The 18,283-nt window shown below is 45.3% G+C and overlaps 1 protein-coding gene across 1 annotated transcript in view; it reads left to right on the top strand.

Moving 5' to 3' along the window:
• The first annotated feature begins 3,240 nt into the window (after positions 1 to 3,240).
• Positions 3,241 to 18,283, top strand: part of UBA2 (ubiquitin like modifier activating enzyme 2) — a 28,274-nt gene continuing 13,231 nt past the window's right edge. Inside the window, exons 1-9 of the mRNA XM_040976448.1 lie at positions 3,241 to 3,433; positions 6,438 to 6,521; positions 7,218 to 7,288; positions 9,016 to 9,080; positions 10,165 to 10,265; positions 13,383 to 13,504; positions 15,471 to 15,538; positions 15,906 to 16,027; positions 16,786 to 16,885. Of these exons, the coding sequence (XP_040832382.1) occupies positions 3,296 to 3,433; positions 6,438 to 6,521; positions 7,218 to 7,288; positions 9,016 to 9,080; positions 10,165 to 10,265; positions 13,383 to 13,504; positions 15,471 to 15,538; positions 15,906 to 16,027; positions 16,786 to 16,885 (871 nt within the window). The 5' untranslated portion in view covers positions 3,241 to 3,295. The remainder of the gene's footprint in view (positions 3,434 to 6,437; positions 6,522 to 7,217; positions 7,289 to 9,015; positions 9,081 to 10,164; positions 10,266 to 13,382; positions 13,505 to 15,470; positions 15,539 to 15,905; positions 16,028 to 16,785; positions 16,886 to 18,283) is intronic.

The following is an 18,283-nucleotide window of genomic DNA, read 5'->3' as shown; positions in this document are numbered from 1 at the left end:
TGTCACATCCATCCCCTGGGCTTGTCTCAGTCCCCGTGACACTGGCTGTATATATATACCTGTCCCGTGTCCTAGCCCAAGTTTTCTGCCCTCACCCACTATCCATCCCTCCATACACTTAAAAAAATATATACATATATATGTTTATATTTTTAATTTATTTTTATTGCAAAGTCAGATATACAGAGAAGAAGAGAGACAGGAGGATATTCTGTCCAATGAGCCACTCCCCAAGTGACCACAACGGCTGGTGCTGCACTGATCTGAAGCCAGGAATCAGGAACTTCTTCTGGAGTCTCCCACACGATGCAGGGTCCCAAGGCTTTGGGCTGTCCTTGACTGCTTTGCCAGGCCACAAGTAGGGAGCTGGATGGGAAGTAGAGCAGCTGGGATTAGAACCGGTGCCCATATGGGATCCTGGCATGTTCAAGGCGAGGACTTTAGCTGCTAGGCCGCTGTGCCAGTCCGTTTATATTTATTTTTATTGGAAAGATATACAGAGGAGAGACAGAGGAAGATCTTCCATCCACTGACTCACTCCCCAAGTGGCCTCAATGATTGGAGCTGAGCTAATCTGAAGCTAAGAGCCTGGAGCCAGGAGCCTCTTCCAGGTCTCCCATATGGGTAACAAGGTCCCAAAGCTTTGGGCTGTCTTTCATTGCTTTCCCAGGCCACAAGCAGGGAACTGGATGGGAAGCGGAGCAGCTGGGATTAGAACTGACACCCATATGTGATCCTAGCATGTGCAAGGTTAGGCCCTCCCTTTTTTTTTTTTTTTTCATGAACTTACATATTTGAAAGGCAGTGTGGCAGAAGGAGGGGTTTTCCATCTGCTTGTCCATTGCGTCAGTAGCTTCAGTAGCCATGTCTAGGCCCGGCTACAGCCTTGAGCAAGGAGCCCCGTCTTGTGGTACTTGGTCCATTTTCTGCCAGTTTTCTTGTACATTAGCAGAGAATTATTCCAAAGTAGATTATCTGGGACTCAGCCACACTTGGATAGTGCATGCAGGCATCACAGGCAGTGGGTTAACCCACTGTGCCACAGTGCTAGGTCCCCCTCTGTCCTGTTCCTACAGCACCACAGGAAGGGGAACCTCATGTGTCTGCACAGTCTCTCTTCCAGCTGCCTGCCTCTCTCACCTCTGTCCATGCAATGTGTGTATGTCACAGCCCTTTTCATGCCTCCCCTTGACACCAATGTGAAAACACACGAAGCAGCCATCTTGGGGCTTGCTCCTTCCCTGTGCCAGTGAGAGTGATGAGGCCGAGGTGATCACTGGCTGACGTTGTCCTGGCGTTGTCTTAGAAGCCCCACTTGCTCCTCTGCCAGGGACACCTGAGGGACTGTGGCTGTGTGTGCCCACTGCAGAAGCTGGTCAGTGAGACCTTGAGGATTGCTAGCCCTGTGGGGTGGAGCTCAGCTTAGCCCTGCAGGGGGAGCTGTGCAGTGCTCTGTCCTACTTGCCAATGACTCCTGTGCACCAGCAGAGTGACTCAGAGAGCCATGTCTCATTCAGATGGGAACTGCAAGCAGAGGACCTGGGTGGACAGATGGAGTGCTTTGGACTAATGGAAATAGCCAGGGAAGGGTTGTTGTTGCTTTTGTGTATTTTTTTTTAAGATTTATTTATTTTTGTTGCAAAGTCAGACATATGTAGAGAGGAGGAGAGATAGGAAGATCTTCCATCCGATGATTCACTCCCCAGGTGACCACAATGGCTGCAGCTGCGCCGATCCAATGCTAGAAGCCAGGAGCTTCTGCCGAGTCTCCCATGTGGATGCAGGGTCGCAAGGCTTTGGGCTGTCTGCAACTGGTTTCCCAGCACCTAAGCAGGGAGCTGGATGGGAAGCAATGCTTTCAGGATTAAATTAGAACTGGCACCCGTGTGGGATCGTGGTGCCTGCAAGGCAAGGACTTCAGCTGCTAGGCCACCATGCCTGGGCCTCCTATTTGAATTTTTTAAGGTGGGTAAATGTTTTACACACATAAAGCTCTTAGAGAAAAGCAAAGCCCCTTAGGTACCCAGATGCACCCAGGTCAGTAGGAAGGCTGAGACAAGGCCAGGAGTAGGGCCTAGATGTTGAGGCCATGGAATGCGGACATCAGACCAGCCTCTGCAAGGTTCTGAGGCTGAGAGGTGGCTGGGACCAGCCAGGAATGTCCCCAGTGTGCACGTGTGTCAGGACCCAGCCCGGTGTGTGGTAGGTGAAATCTCTTTTCTTCCAATTCTTTTTTTCCTGATTCCTAAGCCTTTGGGAAACAAAAGAATAAATTATTTCTGCACATGTTTTGAAACTACATATGCTAAAAATCCTATTTTTTCCTCACTTTCATGTTGTAAGTTTTTCCCCATAATACGGTTTGTCAACAGTGCACAGCATGTTTTTTTTTTTTTTTTAATTAGAAAAGCAGATTTACAGAGTGAAGAAGAAACAAAGATTTTGTCCACTGGTTCGCTTCCCAAGTGGCTATAACCGCTATTGCTGGGCTGATCCAAAGCCAGGAGCCAGGTCTCCCATGTGGGTGCAGGGTCCCAAGACTGGACCATCCTCGACTGCTTTCCCAAGCTACAAGCAGGGAGCTGGAAGGGAAATCGGTAACCATATGGGATCCCGGTGTGTGCAAGGCGAGGATTTAGTCATTGAACCATCGCACTGTGCCATTAAAAATGTTTAAGCTATGCATCAAAGAATATAATTTTAGTTACTTATTCACTCCCATTTTTATTTTCAAGATAACCATCGCTATGGGTGTTACTACTTTTTTTACAACAGTGGTAAGTGACACCAATTGCTACAATTTAAACGAATGAGTCAAGCAGATTGCACAATTTTTGGAGTTTTTGAATGGTGTTGTCAAGCTACCATCTAAAGAAATTTGGCTCAAAAAATCTTTCCTCGGAGTATATAGAATGGTTGTTTCCCTACCCTTTGCTGTCTTTCTTTTTGGCCAGTTTTTATAGTTAGAAATGATCCGAATGGGACTTGTCATGTTTCTGATGACATCTTACTAAGCTTACGGGACAGAATGTCCAGTTCTTGCCTCTCTTGTCCGGATGGGCATTTCTGGGACATTTTGAAGAAAAGCCACTTTAACCCTTCTACCGTCACGTCGCGGGTCCGCAGCAAGCGCCACCAGGTCTCGAACACTGGCCGCACTACGCGCCCGTGGCAGGCCAGTCGCCGGCCGGGCTGTGCGCAGGAGCGGAAGTGGGCCTGCCCCTCCCCCACCCGCTTCCGGCGGCGGCTCAGTTCTCCCGCCTCCGTCGTCGCCGCCGCTCGTGGTCGTCCCGCCATGGCACTGTCGCGGGGACTTCCTCGGGAGCTGGCCGAGGCCGTGGCCGGGGGCCGGGTGCTGGTGGTGGGTGCGGGCGGCATCGGCTGCGAGCTCCTCAAGAACCTCGTGCTCACCGGCTTCTCCCACATCGACCTGGTGAGGGCGGGCGGGACGCGCGCGCGCGCGCTCGGCCGGGCGAGGGGCTGTGGTCGCGTGCCGGCGGGGCGTCTCGGGGCCCCGGGCTGGGCGGGCGGTCGTGGCGGCAGGCGTCGCGGGAAGCTGCGGGCCCGTGCGGGGCGCGATGGCCGTGGGCGCCGAGGAGGCCGCGGGCCCGGGTCTCTCGGGCCCCCCTGCGCCCCGCGGGCAGCCTCGGGGGCGCGGGGTGGGTGGGCCGCGCGTCCTCCCGCTGCCCAGCGGTCGTCCAGCTGTGCCAGCCTGCAGCCCCTCGTGGGTGCTGTGACTTGGATTCGAACGTCCCCTCCGTAACTCAGGCCGTGGGTGGAGGCGTGAGCCGCCCACCCACGCGTGCACCAGCTGGTGGCTACCGCTCCGGGCTTGCAAACGCTCTTCTCAGTCCGTTTTATTTTTAACGCATGAGGACACAGGGAAGCCACGAGGGTTGGGTAACTCTCTCCGGGTGGCACGATTCCCCGTCGCCCCGGGTGCCAGCCTTGTGCTGCCATCGTGGACCCCGTGTCCGGGCAGTGTCCTCGCTCGTGTCCACGCGTACGCTGGCGTTGGTGGACATCGTCGGGAAGCTATGGCCTTCTGTATTTCGAGTCCTCCGGGAGGGGTTGGCGACGTTACCTGGGGACCTAGGGTGGGCGTTTCGAAGCGTCAGGTGTAGGGGAAATGGGCTGAAATCAGCCATGGAGCTGAAGCTCGGAATGAATGAAGCAGGAGCGGGTAGGGAGGTGTGTGTGTTGACATTAGGAATGAATGAAGCAGGTGTGTGTGTGTGCGCGGGCGCGCACAGTCCGACTTTGAAGGGTTAGCTTCGCTTCCGAGTCCGTAAGACACATCCAAATATATGACTAACGCTTTCGTAACTACGGCTGACTTGTTTACCAAACCCTTTGGTGCCACACAAGATAGCTTTTTTTATTTGGTTTTCACTTTTGTGGCGCATCGAGAGGCAAGAAGATGTCTGTAGGTGGTCACAGCTGTGGATGGTTTTCGGGACTTGTAGCCAAAGCCATTTGGCTGTCTCAGTGTTTACGTCACGTTGATTGGAGTAGAAAGAAAGTGATTTTGGCCTTTCAGTTTTATTCATTTTTCATCTGTATGTTTGTGCATGGCAATTAGATCTAGCTTAAAAGGTGTTGGGTGTTTTTTTTTTTTTTTTTCAGCGTGCCACCCGTTTTGACGTCAGACATGCAGGTTTCACAGCTGTCGGGTAGAGATCAGTGTGAGACTGCATAGAAAAGCACTTAAGTTAAAGACGGCAAACAGGAACCCAGCTAGCCACTTTGTCATTTAGCATGCAAAATCACAGGGTAACGATTCACTGTATGAAAGAAAGATTAGGTAAAACGAATTTTTTTTTCCCCAATAAATTCACCTTTAAGTTTTGGTTATTTTTTAACTTGACATGTGTGTACTTGTGCCTTTGGAGGTGAGCTGGGTGCTTGGGATGCCGGAGTCCCTGGTGTGCACCCTGCTGCTGGTGGCTGTGGGAGGGAGCAGTTGATGCCTCTAGCACTTAGGTCCCTGCTGGCCGAGTTCCTGCTTCTGGCTTCAGCCTGCCTTCACCATTGCTGTTGAAAGCTGCCTGGGGAGTGAACCAGTGAATGCAAGATACTTCTCTGTTTCTAGCTTTAAAATTAAGAAAAATCATTGTACAAGTTTATGGGGTGTCATATGTTTTGATGCGTGCATACATCGTATAATGTGCAGTCAGGGTAAACAGACTTCTGAAACACCATTTCTTATGACTATTAAAAAATGCTTTTGAGTCCACATATCTTTGTATTATCTAAGGAATTTCCTCAAATATTTGCTGGAATGATGAAACAAAAATATGTGGCTTTGTCAAAGTATATTTTTTTAAAGATTTATTTATTTTTATTGCAAAGTCAGAGAAGAGAGAGAGAGAGAGAGGAAGATCTTACATCCGATGATTCACTCCCCAAGTGACCTCAGTGGCTGGAGCTGAGCGATCCGAAGCCAGGAGCCAAGAGATTCTTCTGGGTCTCCCATGTGGGTGCAGGGTCCCAAGGCTTTGGGCCGTCCTCTACTGCTTTCCCAGGACACAAGCAGGGAGCTGGATGGGAAGCTGGGCTGCCGGGGTTGGAACTGGCACCCAAACGGGATCCCAGCGCTTTCCAGGCAGGGACTTTAGCCACTAGTCCACCGCACCGGGTCACCCTCAAAGTATTTTTATAACATATGTATTTTTTTTACTTGAAAAGCAGATTTACAGAGACAGAGATCTTGTATCCACTGGTTCATTCCCCAGATGGGCACAGTGGCCAGAGCTGGGAGATGCAAAGCCAGGAGCCTGGAGCTTCTTGCAGTCTCCCTTGTGGGTGCAGGGTCCTAAGGATCTGAGCCATCCTCTTCTGGATCAGAAGTGGAGAAGGTGGTCATGAACTGTTGCCCATTTGCAATGCCAATGTTGTAAGTGGAGGATTAACTTGTTGAGCCACCACACCAATCCCTGAAAGGCAGATTTTTTTTTTTTAAGATTTATTTTTTTGGCAAGGCAGATATACAGAGAGAAGGAGAGACAGAGAAAGATCTTCCATCCTCTGGTTTACTCCCCAAATGGCCAATAGCTGAAGGTGAGTCAGTCTGATCTAGGAGCCCGTAGCTTCTTCCGGAACTTCCACGCGGGTGCAGGGGCCCAAGGCTTTGGACTATCCCAGGCCCTGAGCAGGGAGCTGGATGGGAAGTGGAGTCCGATGAGGAATTGCTGCCCATAAGGTATGCCTGCACTCACAGGCTGAAGATTAGCAGTGGCCCCTCAAAAACTCTGGTGTTAGATCTTGGTTGCTTTTGTATGCACTGTTTTATCAGATTAAAATTTTGGATGTGACCTGACCCAAGTGCTTTTTGGTGCTGATGTAGCAAATGCCTAAGTTCTGAGTTGTGGGTGCTAAGGGGAGTTCTCCAATAGACCCCAGCATTTCTCACTGATCTGCCCTGTTTGCATCTGCAGATTGACCTGGACACCATCGATGTCAGCAACCTCAACAGGCAGTTCTTGTTTCAAAAGAAGCATGTTGGAAGATCCAAGGCGCAGGTAGCTGTTTCTCTACCCTTCCCTGTTATCGGGTGCGAGTGGGTGAAGCCATCTTCTCAGCTGAGGGTGGAGGGCTGGAGGCCGCAGTCTTCCTGAGCTCGTGCAGGACGAGCCCTGTGCTTCCTCTTCCCTGCAGGTTGCCCTTGCCCATTTGGGGACTTGGAGAAGCTACGGGCTTGAGTTTTCCTCTCTGCTGCCCACGCATTTTTTCCCCCTTCTCCATGGGGTACTTTACCTTTTAGACCAAGTCAGGAGTCTCCTAGCAGCAGCCTCGCTTTTCGCATGTGCCTCTCCGTTATCATAGCTTGTAGTTGTTTAGAATTACCTGGATGGCTATTTGATTAGTGTTTTTTTCCCACTATTCACCTCAGATGATTTCTGGTTCACAGGCAAAAGCTCAGTAAATATTTGTGAAGTGAATGCATGAATGAATGACCTGATTACCTGTCCCTCCGCTGGTGACATTCCTGTAGCAGCTAACCTGCCGGGATGCAGGGGAGAGCTCTCCTGTTATTTCAGAGCTGTATGTGTGTAGCTTAATCCTATTGGAAATGTGTCACTTTTTATTTCTTTATAATGTTTAATATAAGTAAGGTACTGTGTAAGTAGGTGAACAACAGTATTGGTGTCTGCCAAAAGTAGATTTCAAAGGCAAACAAAAATGTTGTAGTAATTTAGTGTTGTTTGTTTTTCCAGGTTGCCAAAGAAAGTGTACTGCAGTTTTATCCGAAAGCTAACATTATAGCCTACCACGACAGCATCATGAAGTATGCATTAATTACTGTATTACAGAATTGCTTCCTGTGGAGGTTTTTTTTTTTTTAAGATTTATTTGTTTTTATTGCAAAGTCATATGTAGAGAGGAGGAGAGACAAAGGAAGATCTTCCATCTGATGATTCACTCCCCAAGTGACCACAGTGGCCGGAGCTGAGCCAATCCAAAGCCAGGAGCCTGGAGCTTCTTCTAGGTCTCCCATGCAGGTGCAGGGTCCCAAGGCTTTGGGCCGTCCTCAACTGCTTTCCCAGACCACAAGCAGGAACCTGGATGGGAAGCGGGGCTGCCGGGATTAGAACCGGCGCCTATATGGGATCCCAGCATTCAAGGAGAGGACTTTAGCTAGGACACCAGGCCCCTCTTGTGGAGTTTTTAATTATTTAGTTAGTAGAAAGAGCTTAGTGTCATGCTGCTTTTAAAAAAAAAAATGGTTTCCTTTAGAATGGAATTGTAGTGATTTTTGCCAATATAGGTGACATTCTTTTCACGAATCTATAAACGTACTTCGAATGATTTAGATAAGCAATGAAAGATTTTAATCCATGAATAGATAATTACTTAGAAACCCGCAAAGGACCTTATTATATTCTTGTTAAGTGAACCAATATTTGAATTTGTGGAATATGCTTAGATCTGCTGAGTCTCACTTTGTGGTTTCACATTCTCCCTGATTTCAGCTGTGGCCTTGTAGCTGCTCTAGGCGGGCCCTGGGCTGTGTCCTGGGCAGCACTTGGGTGCGCTTCTGTCTGGAACAGAGGAATCCTGGAACTTTGGAGGTGTTAGAGCAAAGGCACACTTGGCTGACTTTGTCCTTTATCCACAGTTGTCCTGCTCACAAGGAAATGGGATTTAAAATAACCTTGTGTCTTCCTTAAAGGCTCAGTGATAATGTGACATTTAGTATGATTAATCTATTTTGCTTTGGTCTTTGTCTGTCAAAGCCTAGGGCGGTTCATTCCAAAGCAAGGGCTTCCCATGAGTTTTGTTAAGCATTATATTGTTTGGTAGTTCAATATTATGTCCTTAAATCAAAGGCAATTAGTTGGTATTTATTTTATTTTTACATTTAAAACTAGATTATATGTATACAAGGTTCCAGATTCAAATGACACAAAGGGTACATTTGTGCAAACTCATTGCTTAGAGGTAGCAGTGTTCCTAATTCCTAAATAAGCTAGTTATATACCAAAAAAAAAAAAAAAAGCCCTAGTTTGAAGCACTAACATTTTTTGAAAAGTCTTCAATGCTCTCAGGGCATTTGACTCCAGCTTTTTATTTCCTTTGCTGCAAACCTGCCTGTGGCCATATAACCCCTTAGCCAGTGTTGCTTTCCCAGTGCTGCTAAAAGCAGAGACTCCAGGGGCCTGCACCCTGCCTGGTCCTGACCCCACGAGCTGAAGTCGGAGGCCAGGCAGAGCCTGGGAATGTGCTCCTGGTGTGTTCCCAGGCCCTGGCTGCCACAGGAGGCCGGAAGGGGCCGACTAGGGAAGTCATGCCATCTTTGTGCTGGCCCGTGGTTGTCCTCTTGTGCCCTCGGTAGCCGGTGAGAATTGTTTCTTTAGCAAACGTTATATGCCACCATCTAGGTGATAGATGTTGCTAATGTCAGGTCTTGGCATGTGTGTGGGTGCATGCTGTACATTTCAGGGCTCTGTGTGGTAATGTGAAGATGTAGCTAAGGCTGACGCTGGTTGTGACCTTTATTCTTTTGTTTTGTAGCCCCGACTATAATGTGGAGTTTTTTCGACAATTCATATTAGTTATGAATGCTTTAGATAACAGAGGTGAGATAATTTTGATACATTCTCAATCTTTCCCCTCCCGACAGCACAGCTATTTATAATGAGTATTTAAGTATTTCCTTTTGGGTTAGTACTTTAAAAAACCTAAGTGGAAGCAAGGTCAGGCTTCAAGCTTGCTGGTTAGTTACAATTTTAACTAGAAATTACTGTGCCAGTCAGGCATTTACCTATCATGTATTAAGCTGTTCTACCAAAAGCTGTAATTAACAGGAAGGTGAGAGCTCTGTGTGGGTGTGCTTGACCTTTGGGGCGGAGAAACCTTGGCGCTTCTGTTCCTGGAGGCATTGAGGCCAGTACCCAGGTCTCACCGGAGACGGCCAATCACGTGTGCTTGGAACCTGAGCATCGTGCATTTTCAGTTTTTCCACAGTTGGGGTTGAAACTGCTGTTTAGAGAATGAAGTCATAGCATGCTGAAGTTTGGACCCATGGCTCTTGAATCATTTTAGGTATATTTGGTGTCATAAGATCCAACTCTGGATTCTGTTGGATGTGGACATTTTTTTAATAGCCATTTAATTTTTCACAATATAAGGTGGTGGTTCAAGTCATTAGATGTAAAATAACTTGTCAGTATTAACAAATTTGTGTTTGGAATATAAGGGTGAAAATACTTAGTATTCCTTGCTTATTTTACTTCCACTTGTAAAAAGCTGTTGGTAAAGTTGTTAATAATTTTTAGAAATACCAAAATAAGGAACATTAAGGAAGAATTAGAATGGCTTTAGCCTGACTCCTTATATTCTGCTGACCCAAAATGGCCTTGATGGTTCCAAGCTGATAGTCTAAATTGTTTTCATTCACTTCCAGGTTTCACAGAAGGATGCCATTTTGAAACTTAAAAATTACTGCTTTCTAGGGCTATTTTCCTTGGAATAAATGTGTGATATAATTTCTTTGAAATTTTGCTAAATGTATTTCTTTTAAGAGCCTGTAATTAACATGGATTCATAGTCATAAGAAAATTGCCCATAAAAACAGAGGAAAGTAGTTTGTGTGAATGCCATCCTAACTCATTAAAGGTAACTGTTCAAAAACCCTATTGCTAACTGGACTTTTTCTTCCAGCGGCTCGAAATCACGTGAATAGAATGTGTCTGGCAGCGGACGTCCCTCTCATTGAGAGTGGGACTGCTGGTTACCTTGGGCAGGTAACTACTATCAAAAAGGTAAAGAAAACCAAAGATTTTTAAGGTTCCAGGTACTTTTTTTTTTAAAGATTTATTTTTATTATTTTTCATTGGAAAGGCGGATATACAGAGAGGAGGAGAGACAGAGAGGAAGATCTTCTGTCCGATGATTCACTCCCCAAGTACCCACAACGGCCGATGCTATGCCGATCCAAAGCCAGGATTTTGGAACTTCTTCCGGGTCTCCCTCACGGGTGCAGGGTCCCAAAGCTTTGGGCTGTCCTCGACAGCTTTCCCAGGCCACAAGCAGGGAGCTGGATGGGAAGTGGAGCTGCCAGGATTAGAACCGGTGCCCATGTGGGATCCTTGTGCGTTCAAGGAGAGGACTTTAGCCACTAGGCCAAGCCGCCAGACCTGGTTCCAGGTACTTATTCAAGACCTTGGGTGAGCAGGTAGAGCAGATGCTCTGGTGCAATAGGCTAAGTCATCTTCCCATAGGGGTGCTGGTTTAAGTCCCAAATGCTGCACTTCCTTTTTTTTTTTGTATTGGAAAGTTAGAAATTCAGAGAAGACAGATGAAGATTTTCCATCCATTGATTCATTCCCCAAGTGGCCAAAACCAGGAACTCAGAGCCTCTTCTGGGCAAGCCATGTGGGTGCAGGGTCCCACGGCTTTCGACTTGTACTCCACTGCTTTCCCAGGCCATAAGCAGGAAGCTGGTGGGAAGTGGGGCTGCCAGGATTAGAACTAGCGCCCTTATGGGATTCTGCAAATGCAAGGCACAGGCTTTAGCTGTTAGTCTGTGCCAGGCCCCTACACGTGAGCTTCGGAAGGAGCTTTGAGATCCTGGCTCTGGGCCTGGCCTGGCCCTCAGTGTTGAGGCCATTTGGTCTGTGGATCAGTGCATGAGTTCTTTCTCTGTTTATCTCTGTGTGGCTCACATTTTTGAAAAACTACTTTTTTTCTGAGTTTTTGGTAGTATGAGACTGTATGTTATATTCTACTTGATAATTAGTGAACCAGGTTTTTTTTTTTTAAAGTGACTTTTTTTCTAAATTTGATTTATAGATCTGGAGAAGATCGAAAACTTTTGAGGGTATTTGTGAAATATTTCAAACATAAAAATAATGAGTAACAGCAAATACTTGTTTATAACTCAGTTTCATAAAATGTCAATATTATTTTGCCATTTGGATTGTTTCTGTTTTATAAACAAAACATAGAAGCACTTGAAGAACCTTTGTGGGATTTGAAATTACGAAAATTATAATTACACTAGATTTAAAATTGACTTGGATTGTTTGATGTTTTTTGGCAGTTTATGTTGAAAATTGAGATTCTACTTCAGTTGTTTTAACTGCTACATATGCATATTGCTCTTGGAAGCTTACTCAGTGTCATTCCAAAGAATTATACATGTCAGTGCGTACTGAAGTGTTTTAAATAAACGAAGGTCTTCAGTATCTGCTGACAGATCAAGGCAATGCCCTTGTATGCTGAGGTGCACTCTGCTTGCCATGTGGCTTCCCCAAGAAAATACATTGAAAGGCCAAGGGCATGAGAAATGGTTTTAAGGAGAAAATTATGATTTTCTTAAAGATGTATTCATTTTATTTTTTTTTTTAAGATTTATTTTTTTATTATTTTTTCATTGGAAAGGCGGATATACAGAGAGGAGAGACAGAGAGGAAGGTCTTCCGTCCGATGATTCACTCCCCAAGTGAGCGCAACGGGTCGATACTATGCCGATCCGAAGCCAGGAGCCTCCTTGGAGTCTCCCGCGCGGGTGCAGGTCCTCGACTGCTTTCCCAGGCCACAGGCAGGGAGCTGGAAGGGAAGCGGGGCCGCCGGGATTAGAACCGGCGCCCATATGGAATCCCGGGCGTGCAAGGCGAGGACCTTTAACCACTTGCGCCACCGCGCCGGGCCCAGATGTATTCATTTTAATTGGAAAGTCAGATTTACAGAGAGAAGAAGAGATCAAGATTTTCCATCCACTGGTTCACTCCCCAGATGGCCGCAGTTACCAGAGCTGGGCCAATCTTAAGCCAGGAGCCTGGAGCCGCTTCCCAGGTCTCCCACATGGTGCAGGATCCTAAGGACTTGAGCCATCCTTCACTGCTTTCCCAGGCCATGAGCAAGGAAGTGGATGGAAAGTGGAACAGCTGAAACATGAACTGATGCCCATATGGCATGCTTGTGCCACCAAGCTGACCCCAACACTCTGCAGTTTACATTAAAGAAGTGTTTGTGGAATTTGTTCCTTTGCTACTGTTTATTCCAAGGTACCAGGTGTGTAGCAAGATAGGGTAAGGTGGGTGATGGAATTGCTGAGGCGGATGACATTTTTGTTGTTGCTAAATCTTTATTTGAAATGCAGGATGATTGGGTGGGGTGGGCAGAGAGAAGGAGAAATCTTCCGTGTGCTGGTTCATTGCACGGATGCCTGCAGTTGTCAGGCCAGGGACGCCCTGTGTCGCCCATCGCTGTAGCAAGGGTCCTGTCTGCTGCCTTGCAGTGCGTGTTAGCAGTTAGCGGCGTTGGAAGCCCAGGCACTCCACTGTGGTGGAGGGGTCCCAGTGTATGGCTTACCTCGTTGGGACACAATGCTGTCCCTACTGATGACTTGTGATTGTTGTGGAAGATTGTCTCAGCTGTCATAGATGATTTCGACCATAATTGTGTACATATTTTTTTGATAGTAGTTTATAGATATTTCTTACAACCAGTTGTGGTCAGTTTACCTTATTCCTAGGAGATTTTATGGCCGTGGCTATGAATAATGTTTAACAGGTATTTGAGAAATAATTGGTTGGAAAGCTGCTTTCTTGTATTTTTTGTTTATTGTAATCAATGTAGAGTTCCCCTGACCTTGAGATGCAATAATTTTTAATTAGTTTCTCGGTGATGTTCACTGGGTCAAGAATCAGATAAGTCTTATCTGTAACTATGGTTGATTCAAGTAGCTTTTCATTAAAGATTCTTTATTTGTAACATTAGAATTTTGTTGTCACTAATGTTTTTAAAAATCCTTGATAACATGAAATCCAATTGGTATATTAGCTGGATGAAGGAAGTGCTTATAATTACCACACAATGTTGAGAATACTGCCATTGAATACATTATTATTTTCTTTTTTCATTTCTGATTGTAGGGAGTGACTGAATGCTATGAATGTCATCCAAAACCAACCCAGAGAACTTTTCCTGGCTGTACAATTCGCAACACACCTTCAGAACCTATTCATTGCATCGTTTGGGCAAAGTATTTGTTCAAGTAAGAAAGTATATATTTCTTGGCATATACTTTTCAGTAGCGATGATAGGAAATGAGTCTTCTTTAAATATCTTAGTATGTTTATAGTGTTGAAATATGGTGAAGTGCTTGGGGTTCGTTAGACAGTCACCATTCATTACATGCCATGAGCTACTTAAAAAGTTTAGTCTGATATTGTAGATAGGTATGTGATTGAATAAATCCCAATCTTTATATCTGGAAAAAACCCATCAGTTAAGAAAAAAGATCACACTGGGTTTCTTTTTAGTCATAGTGAAAATAATGAATATGAGATGATCTCTTGCATATTGTAGCTGGAACAAGTTACTAACTTACATGCAGAAAGGCTGAATACCAATAAGTAAGACACCAACCTAAGTTGGAAAATGAACCACAGGACCTGCTGCAGTGTCCTGGTGGCTAAAGTCCTCGCCTTCAACTCACTGGGATCCCAAATGGGTGCCGGTTCTAATCCCAGCAGCCCCACTTCCCATCCAGCTCCCTGTTTGTAGCCTGGGAAAGCAGTCGAGGACGGCCCAAAGCCTTGGGACCCTGCATCGTGTGGGAGAACTAATGAAGGTTCCTGGTTCCTGGCTTCGGATCAGCATAGCACTGACAGTTTTGGTGACTTGGGGAGTAAATCATCAGACGGAAGATATTTCTTTCTGTCTCTTCTCTCTCTGTACATCTGACTTTGCAATAAAAATAAGTCTTTAAAAAAAAATGAAAAGAAAATGAACTGCAAAACAAAATGGAAGACAATGCCAGTATGTTGAAGAATTTAATAATTTGATGAATTCATTCAACATTAACAAAAACGACTATTAAAAACAATTTGGTCCTGTAGAGTAGTGTAAGCCGTTGAATTTTGTTGATTAATTCTGGTCTACTTGCAAGGAATGTGTTAAGTGCCATTCTAACCTTACGCAAACTCCAGAGAAATGAATGAGAGGGAAGAAGGGATACTAGTTCCTATCTATGTGACATGTCTTTGATCCTGAAACCAATGAGGACCAAACATTGTGTAAGAAGGAAAAATTGTTAGAGTGCAATTCATGTATTCCAATGGAAAAATCCTATAGAAAATGTCGGCAAATTTATTAATAATAATAAATGATGTTTTTATTCAAAAAATGCAAGCATTGATTAGCATATTGTTTACTTCAATAAGAATTAAAGGGAAATTATGTAATTTTATGTGTGTTAGATAAACATTTTTGTAATTGGCAAGCATCCTCTTCGTTGGGACCAAAGGAGGTTTCCAAAATACTTTTTTTTGAAAGATTAATTTTATTTTTATTGGAAAGTTAGATAGAGAGGAGGAGAGACAGAGAGGAAGATCTTCTGTCCACAGATTCACTCTCCAAGTGGTCACAAGGGCCAGAGCTGGCCAGTACAAAGCCAGAAGCCTCTTCCACGTCTCCCATGTGTGTGCAGGGACCTATCCTCAACTGCTTTCCCAAGTCACAATCAGGGAGTTGGATGGAAAGTGGGTCCGCCAGGATTAGAACCAGTGTCCATAAATGCGAGGAGTTCAGCTGCTAGGCTACTGTGCTCGGCCCAGTAGTAACAGTTTGTATGTAACTGAAGCGAGTCTGAGCTTCATATTTTGGTACTGCTGTAGTAGAGATGCAGATGCCCGTTTAAAAGGTTGTGTTCACTGATGTGCACAGGGCAGTTTTGTGGGGATTATGTGCAGGTGGCATGGTGCTCCCCAGACAGCACTCTAGTGACCGTCACCACCTAGCTGGGATAGAAGTCTTGTGGTGGAGATGGATAGAAGTCTATGAGACCTAGTGTTGCTTGAATTGTAGTTAAAACCAGAGTACAAACTAATTGCTTTAATAGTTTTGGTATATACATTAAACTGCATTTGAAGTATTGAGTGCAGAGTAGAGAATATAAAATGTATTGGTTCAGAATATTTTGTTGTACATAAGTTTTTAATTTTTTTTTTCAATTACAGCCAGTTGTTTGGTGAGGAGGATGCTGATCAAGAAGTGTCTCCCGACAGAGCTGACCCGGAAGCCGCCTGTGCGTACACCAGCTGGCAGTTTTATTTCTTACTGACGGCGTGATTTTGCTTATTCAGTATTGGTGGTTTATAATATGTACTTAACGTGTGTTGTTTTATAGCGTCTTAGCAAAATGTAATCTTAGTTTTCTTCTGAGGAAGTCAGGGTGAGGAGAAATTTCAGGGTCTGGTTTACGCCCAGATCTGCTGCACATCTGTGTTGTGAGCGGCCCTGAGAAACATGCCTCTGCTTGTGAGCGTGTCATTTTTCTTTTTCCTTGAACCCTGTTTTGCATGAAGGTGACTTCAAGAATCACTGATTTTTGCCCTCCATGAAGAGTGGACAATCATGACCACTGGAAAATAGTGAGTTGCTTGTTTTTGTAGGGGAACCAACAGAAGCTGAAGCCAGAGCCAGAGCGTCTAATGAAGATGGCGATATTAAACGTATTTCCACTAAGGAATGGGCTAAATCAACTGGATATGACCCAGTTAAACTTTTTACCAAGGTTAGTTTTATTTCCTGTTTGCTTTTTAAAATATTTACTTGTTTATTATTATTATTATCATTTTATGATATAGTTCCATAGACCCTGGGACTTCCCTTACTCCCGTCCTAAGTTCCCTCCACCCTCCACAAGCAGGGGCTTGTGGCCTGGGAAAGCAGCACAGGGTGGCCTAAAACCTTGGGACCGTGCGCCTGGCTCAGGCTCCGGGCTTTAGAATGGCTTATCTCTGGCTGTTGTGACCGTGTGGGGAGTGATCCAAGATCTCTCTGTCTCCTCTTGTCAATCTGCCTTTCCAATAAAAGTAAGAAAATCTTTAAAAAGATTAATTTCTCAGGGAAAATAGTAATAAAAGTTAACTATATGTCAATTAAAAACAAAAACAAAATTCACACCTAGTAGGAGTCTTCCAAAAGTTCATGAAGGGCCTGGTGCAGTGGGTTAACGTGCATTGATCTGCAGTCCTGAAGGTGTGTGTGTTGTGTGGTTGAACCTGCGGCCCGTCTTTGAGGGAGTAACTGGGAATACAGGCCTCCCTGCAGGTTTCACCAGAGCACTCATGAACGGCTTCACATGCAGTGATGTGCGTCAGCCTTCCGCCTAGAAAAGCTTAAACTTGAAAATTGGCACTTTGCTGCTGGTACATAGCATGTGCTTTTAAATTTAATTTCTTGATATACTATTTATAATATGTAATTTTTTTTTTAATTTTTGAGAAGTTAGGGAATGTAAAGTTCATGGGATTTGTCTTTTTTTTTAAGCTTTTTAAAGATGATATTAGATATCTGTTGACAATGGACAAACTGTGGCGTAAAAGGAAACCTCCGGTTCCGTTGGACTGGGCTGAAGTACAAAGTCAAGGTAAAGAAATCATGGTGTTTTAGTCTTTGGGGTTCCTTAATTGGGACTGTCCTCTCCTAAAGCTGTTCAATGACTGTTGTTGCTTCAAATTGTATCTGTTTGTGCATTGGAGATAATTGTAAAAATGCATGCCTCCGTTTCCATAGACACTCGAGTCCTGTGCATCCTCATGAAAAATGGAATCCTATTTCTAGTACATTGACTTCCTTTTTTCTATTTTATTAATTCACATCTTTCATATTTCTCCTAAAATAAAGTATTGGGATTAGTGTGTACACCTTTGTTCTTTTGTGATTATCTTAAGATTTCATCTAGAGATGCCTTTTTTTTTAAAAGATTACGTATTCATTTGAAAGAGGGAGACTGAAAGAGATCTTGGCATTTGTTTACTCCTTGAGGGCTGCAGCAGCCATGGGTGCAGGGCCCAGCTGAAGCCCTATGGTGTAAGAGCAGGTGCCAGTCTCCAGTTGGCCTCCCATAGCCCAGGATGTCCTTGGCTGTCATCCTCGGGTGTGGTCCTCCAGGCTTTACAGTGATTTGTGTGGGGAAATCCCAGTGTAAGCAGAGTGTAATTGCCACCTTCAGACCAACGGGCCCATTTGGCCATCAGAAATTCCCTGAAGAGCGTGCCATCACTGACCAGTCACAGCAGGATCTGAGTTTCATTGACCAACCATTTTCAGTGTATAAGAACCTTTACCTCTGGGGGTCTGGGCGCAATAGTCTGATGGCTAGATCCTCACTTAGCATCTCCCAGGATCCCCTATGGGTGCTGGTTCATGTCCTGGCTGCTCCATTTCCCATTCAGCTCTCTGCTTGTGGCTGGGAAAAGCAGTTGAGGATGGGACCCTGCACCCATGTGGGAGACCCAGAAGAAACTCTTGGCTCCTGAGTTTGTATCAGCTCAGCTTAGGCCACTTGGAGAGTGAATCAGTGGATGTAAGATCTCTGTCTCTCCTCTCTATAAGTCTGACTTTCCAATAGAGATGTTTTAAAAAATTTTTAATTTGAAAGACAGTTGTAGCAAGAGACAGAAAAAGAGCGTGAGCTTTCCGTCTGCTGGTTCACTCCCCAGTGGCCACAGTGGCCTGAGCTGCACTGGTCCAAAGCCAGGAGCTTCTTCTAGGTCTCCCACGTGGGTGCAGGTTTCCAAGCATTTGGACTGTCTTCTGCTTCTCTCCTAGGCCATTTACAGGAAGGTGGATTGGGGGTAGAACCACTAGAGCTTGAGACGTTGCCCATGTGGGATGCTGGTGCCATAGGTGGAGGTTTAAACTGCTATGCCATTATCTGGATTGTATGCAGTTAAGTTGTGCATAGCAGTGTTGGGTTCACTGGAGAGTTGTGTGTTTTGGAGCAGTTGCCAGTAGTGCAGGATCCTTCTCAGCCATTCGATCA

This window comes from Ochotona curzoniae, unplaced genomic scaffold (assembly GCF_017591425.1).
Source record: "Ochotona curzoniae isolate NIBS_2020 unplaced genomic scaffold, NIBS_Ocur_1.0 contig_2699, whole genome shotgun sequence".
In the NCBI taxonomy this organism is placed as follows: Eukaryota; Metazoa; Chordata; class Mammalia; order Lagomorpha; family Ochotonidae; genus Ochotona; species Ochotona curzoniae.
Note: the sequence above shows the minus strand (reverse complement) of the source record. Positions and strands in the feature narration are given on the sequence as shown.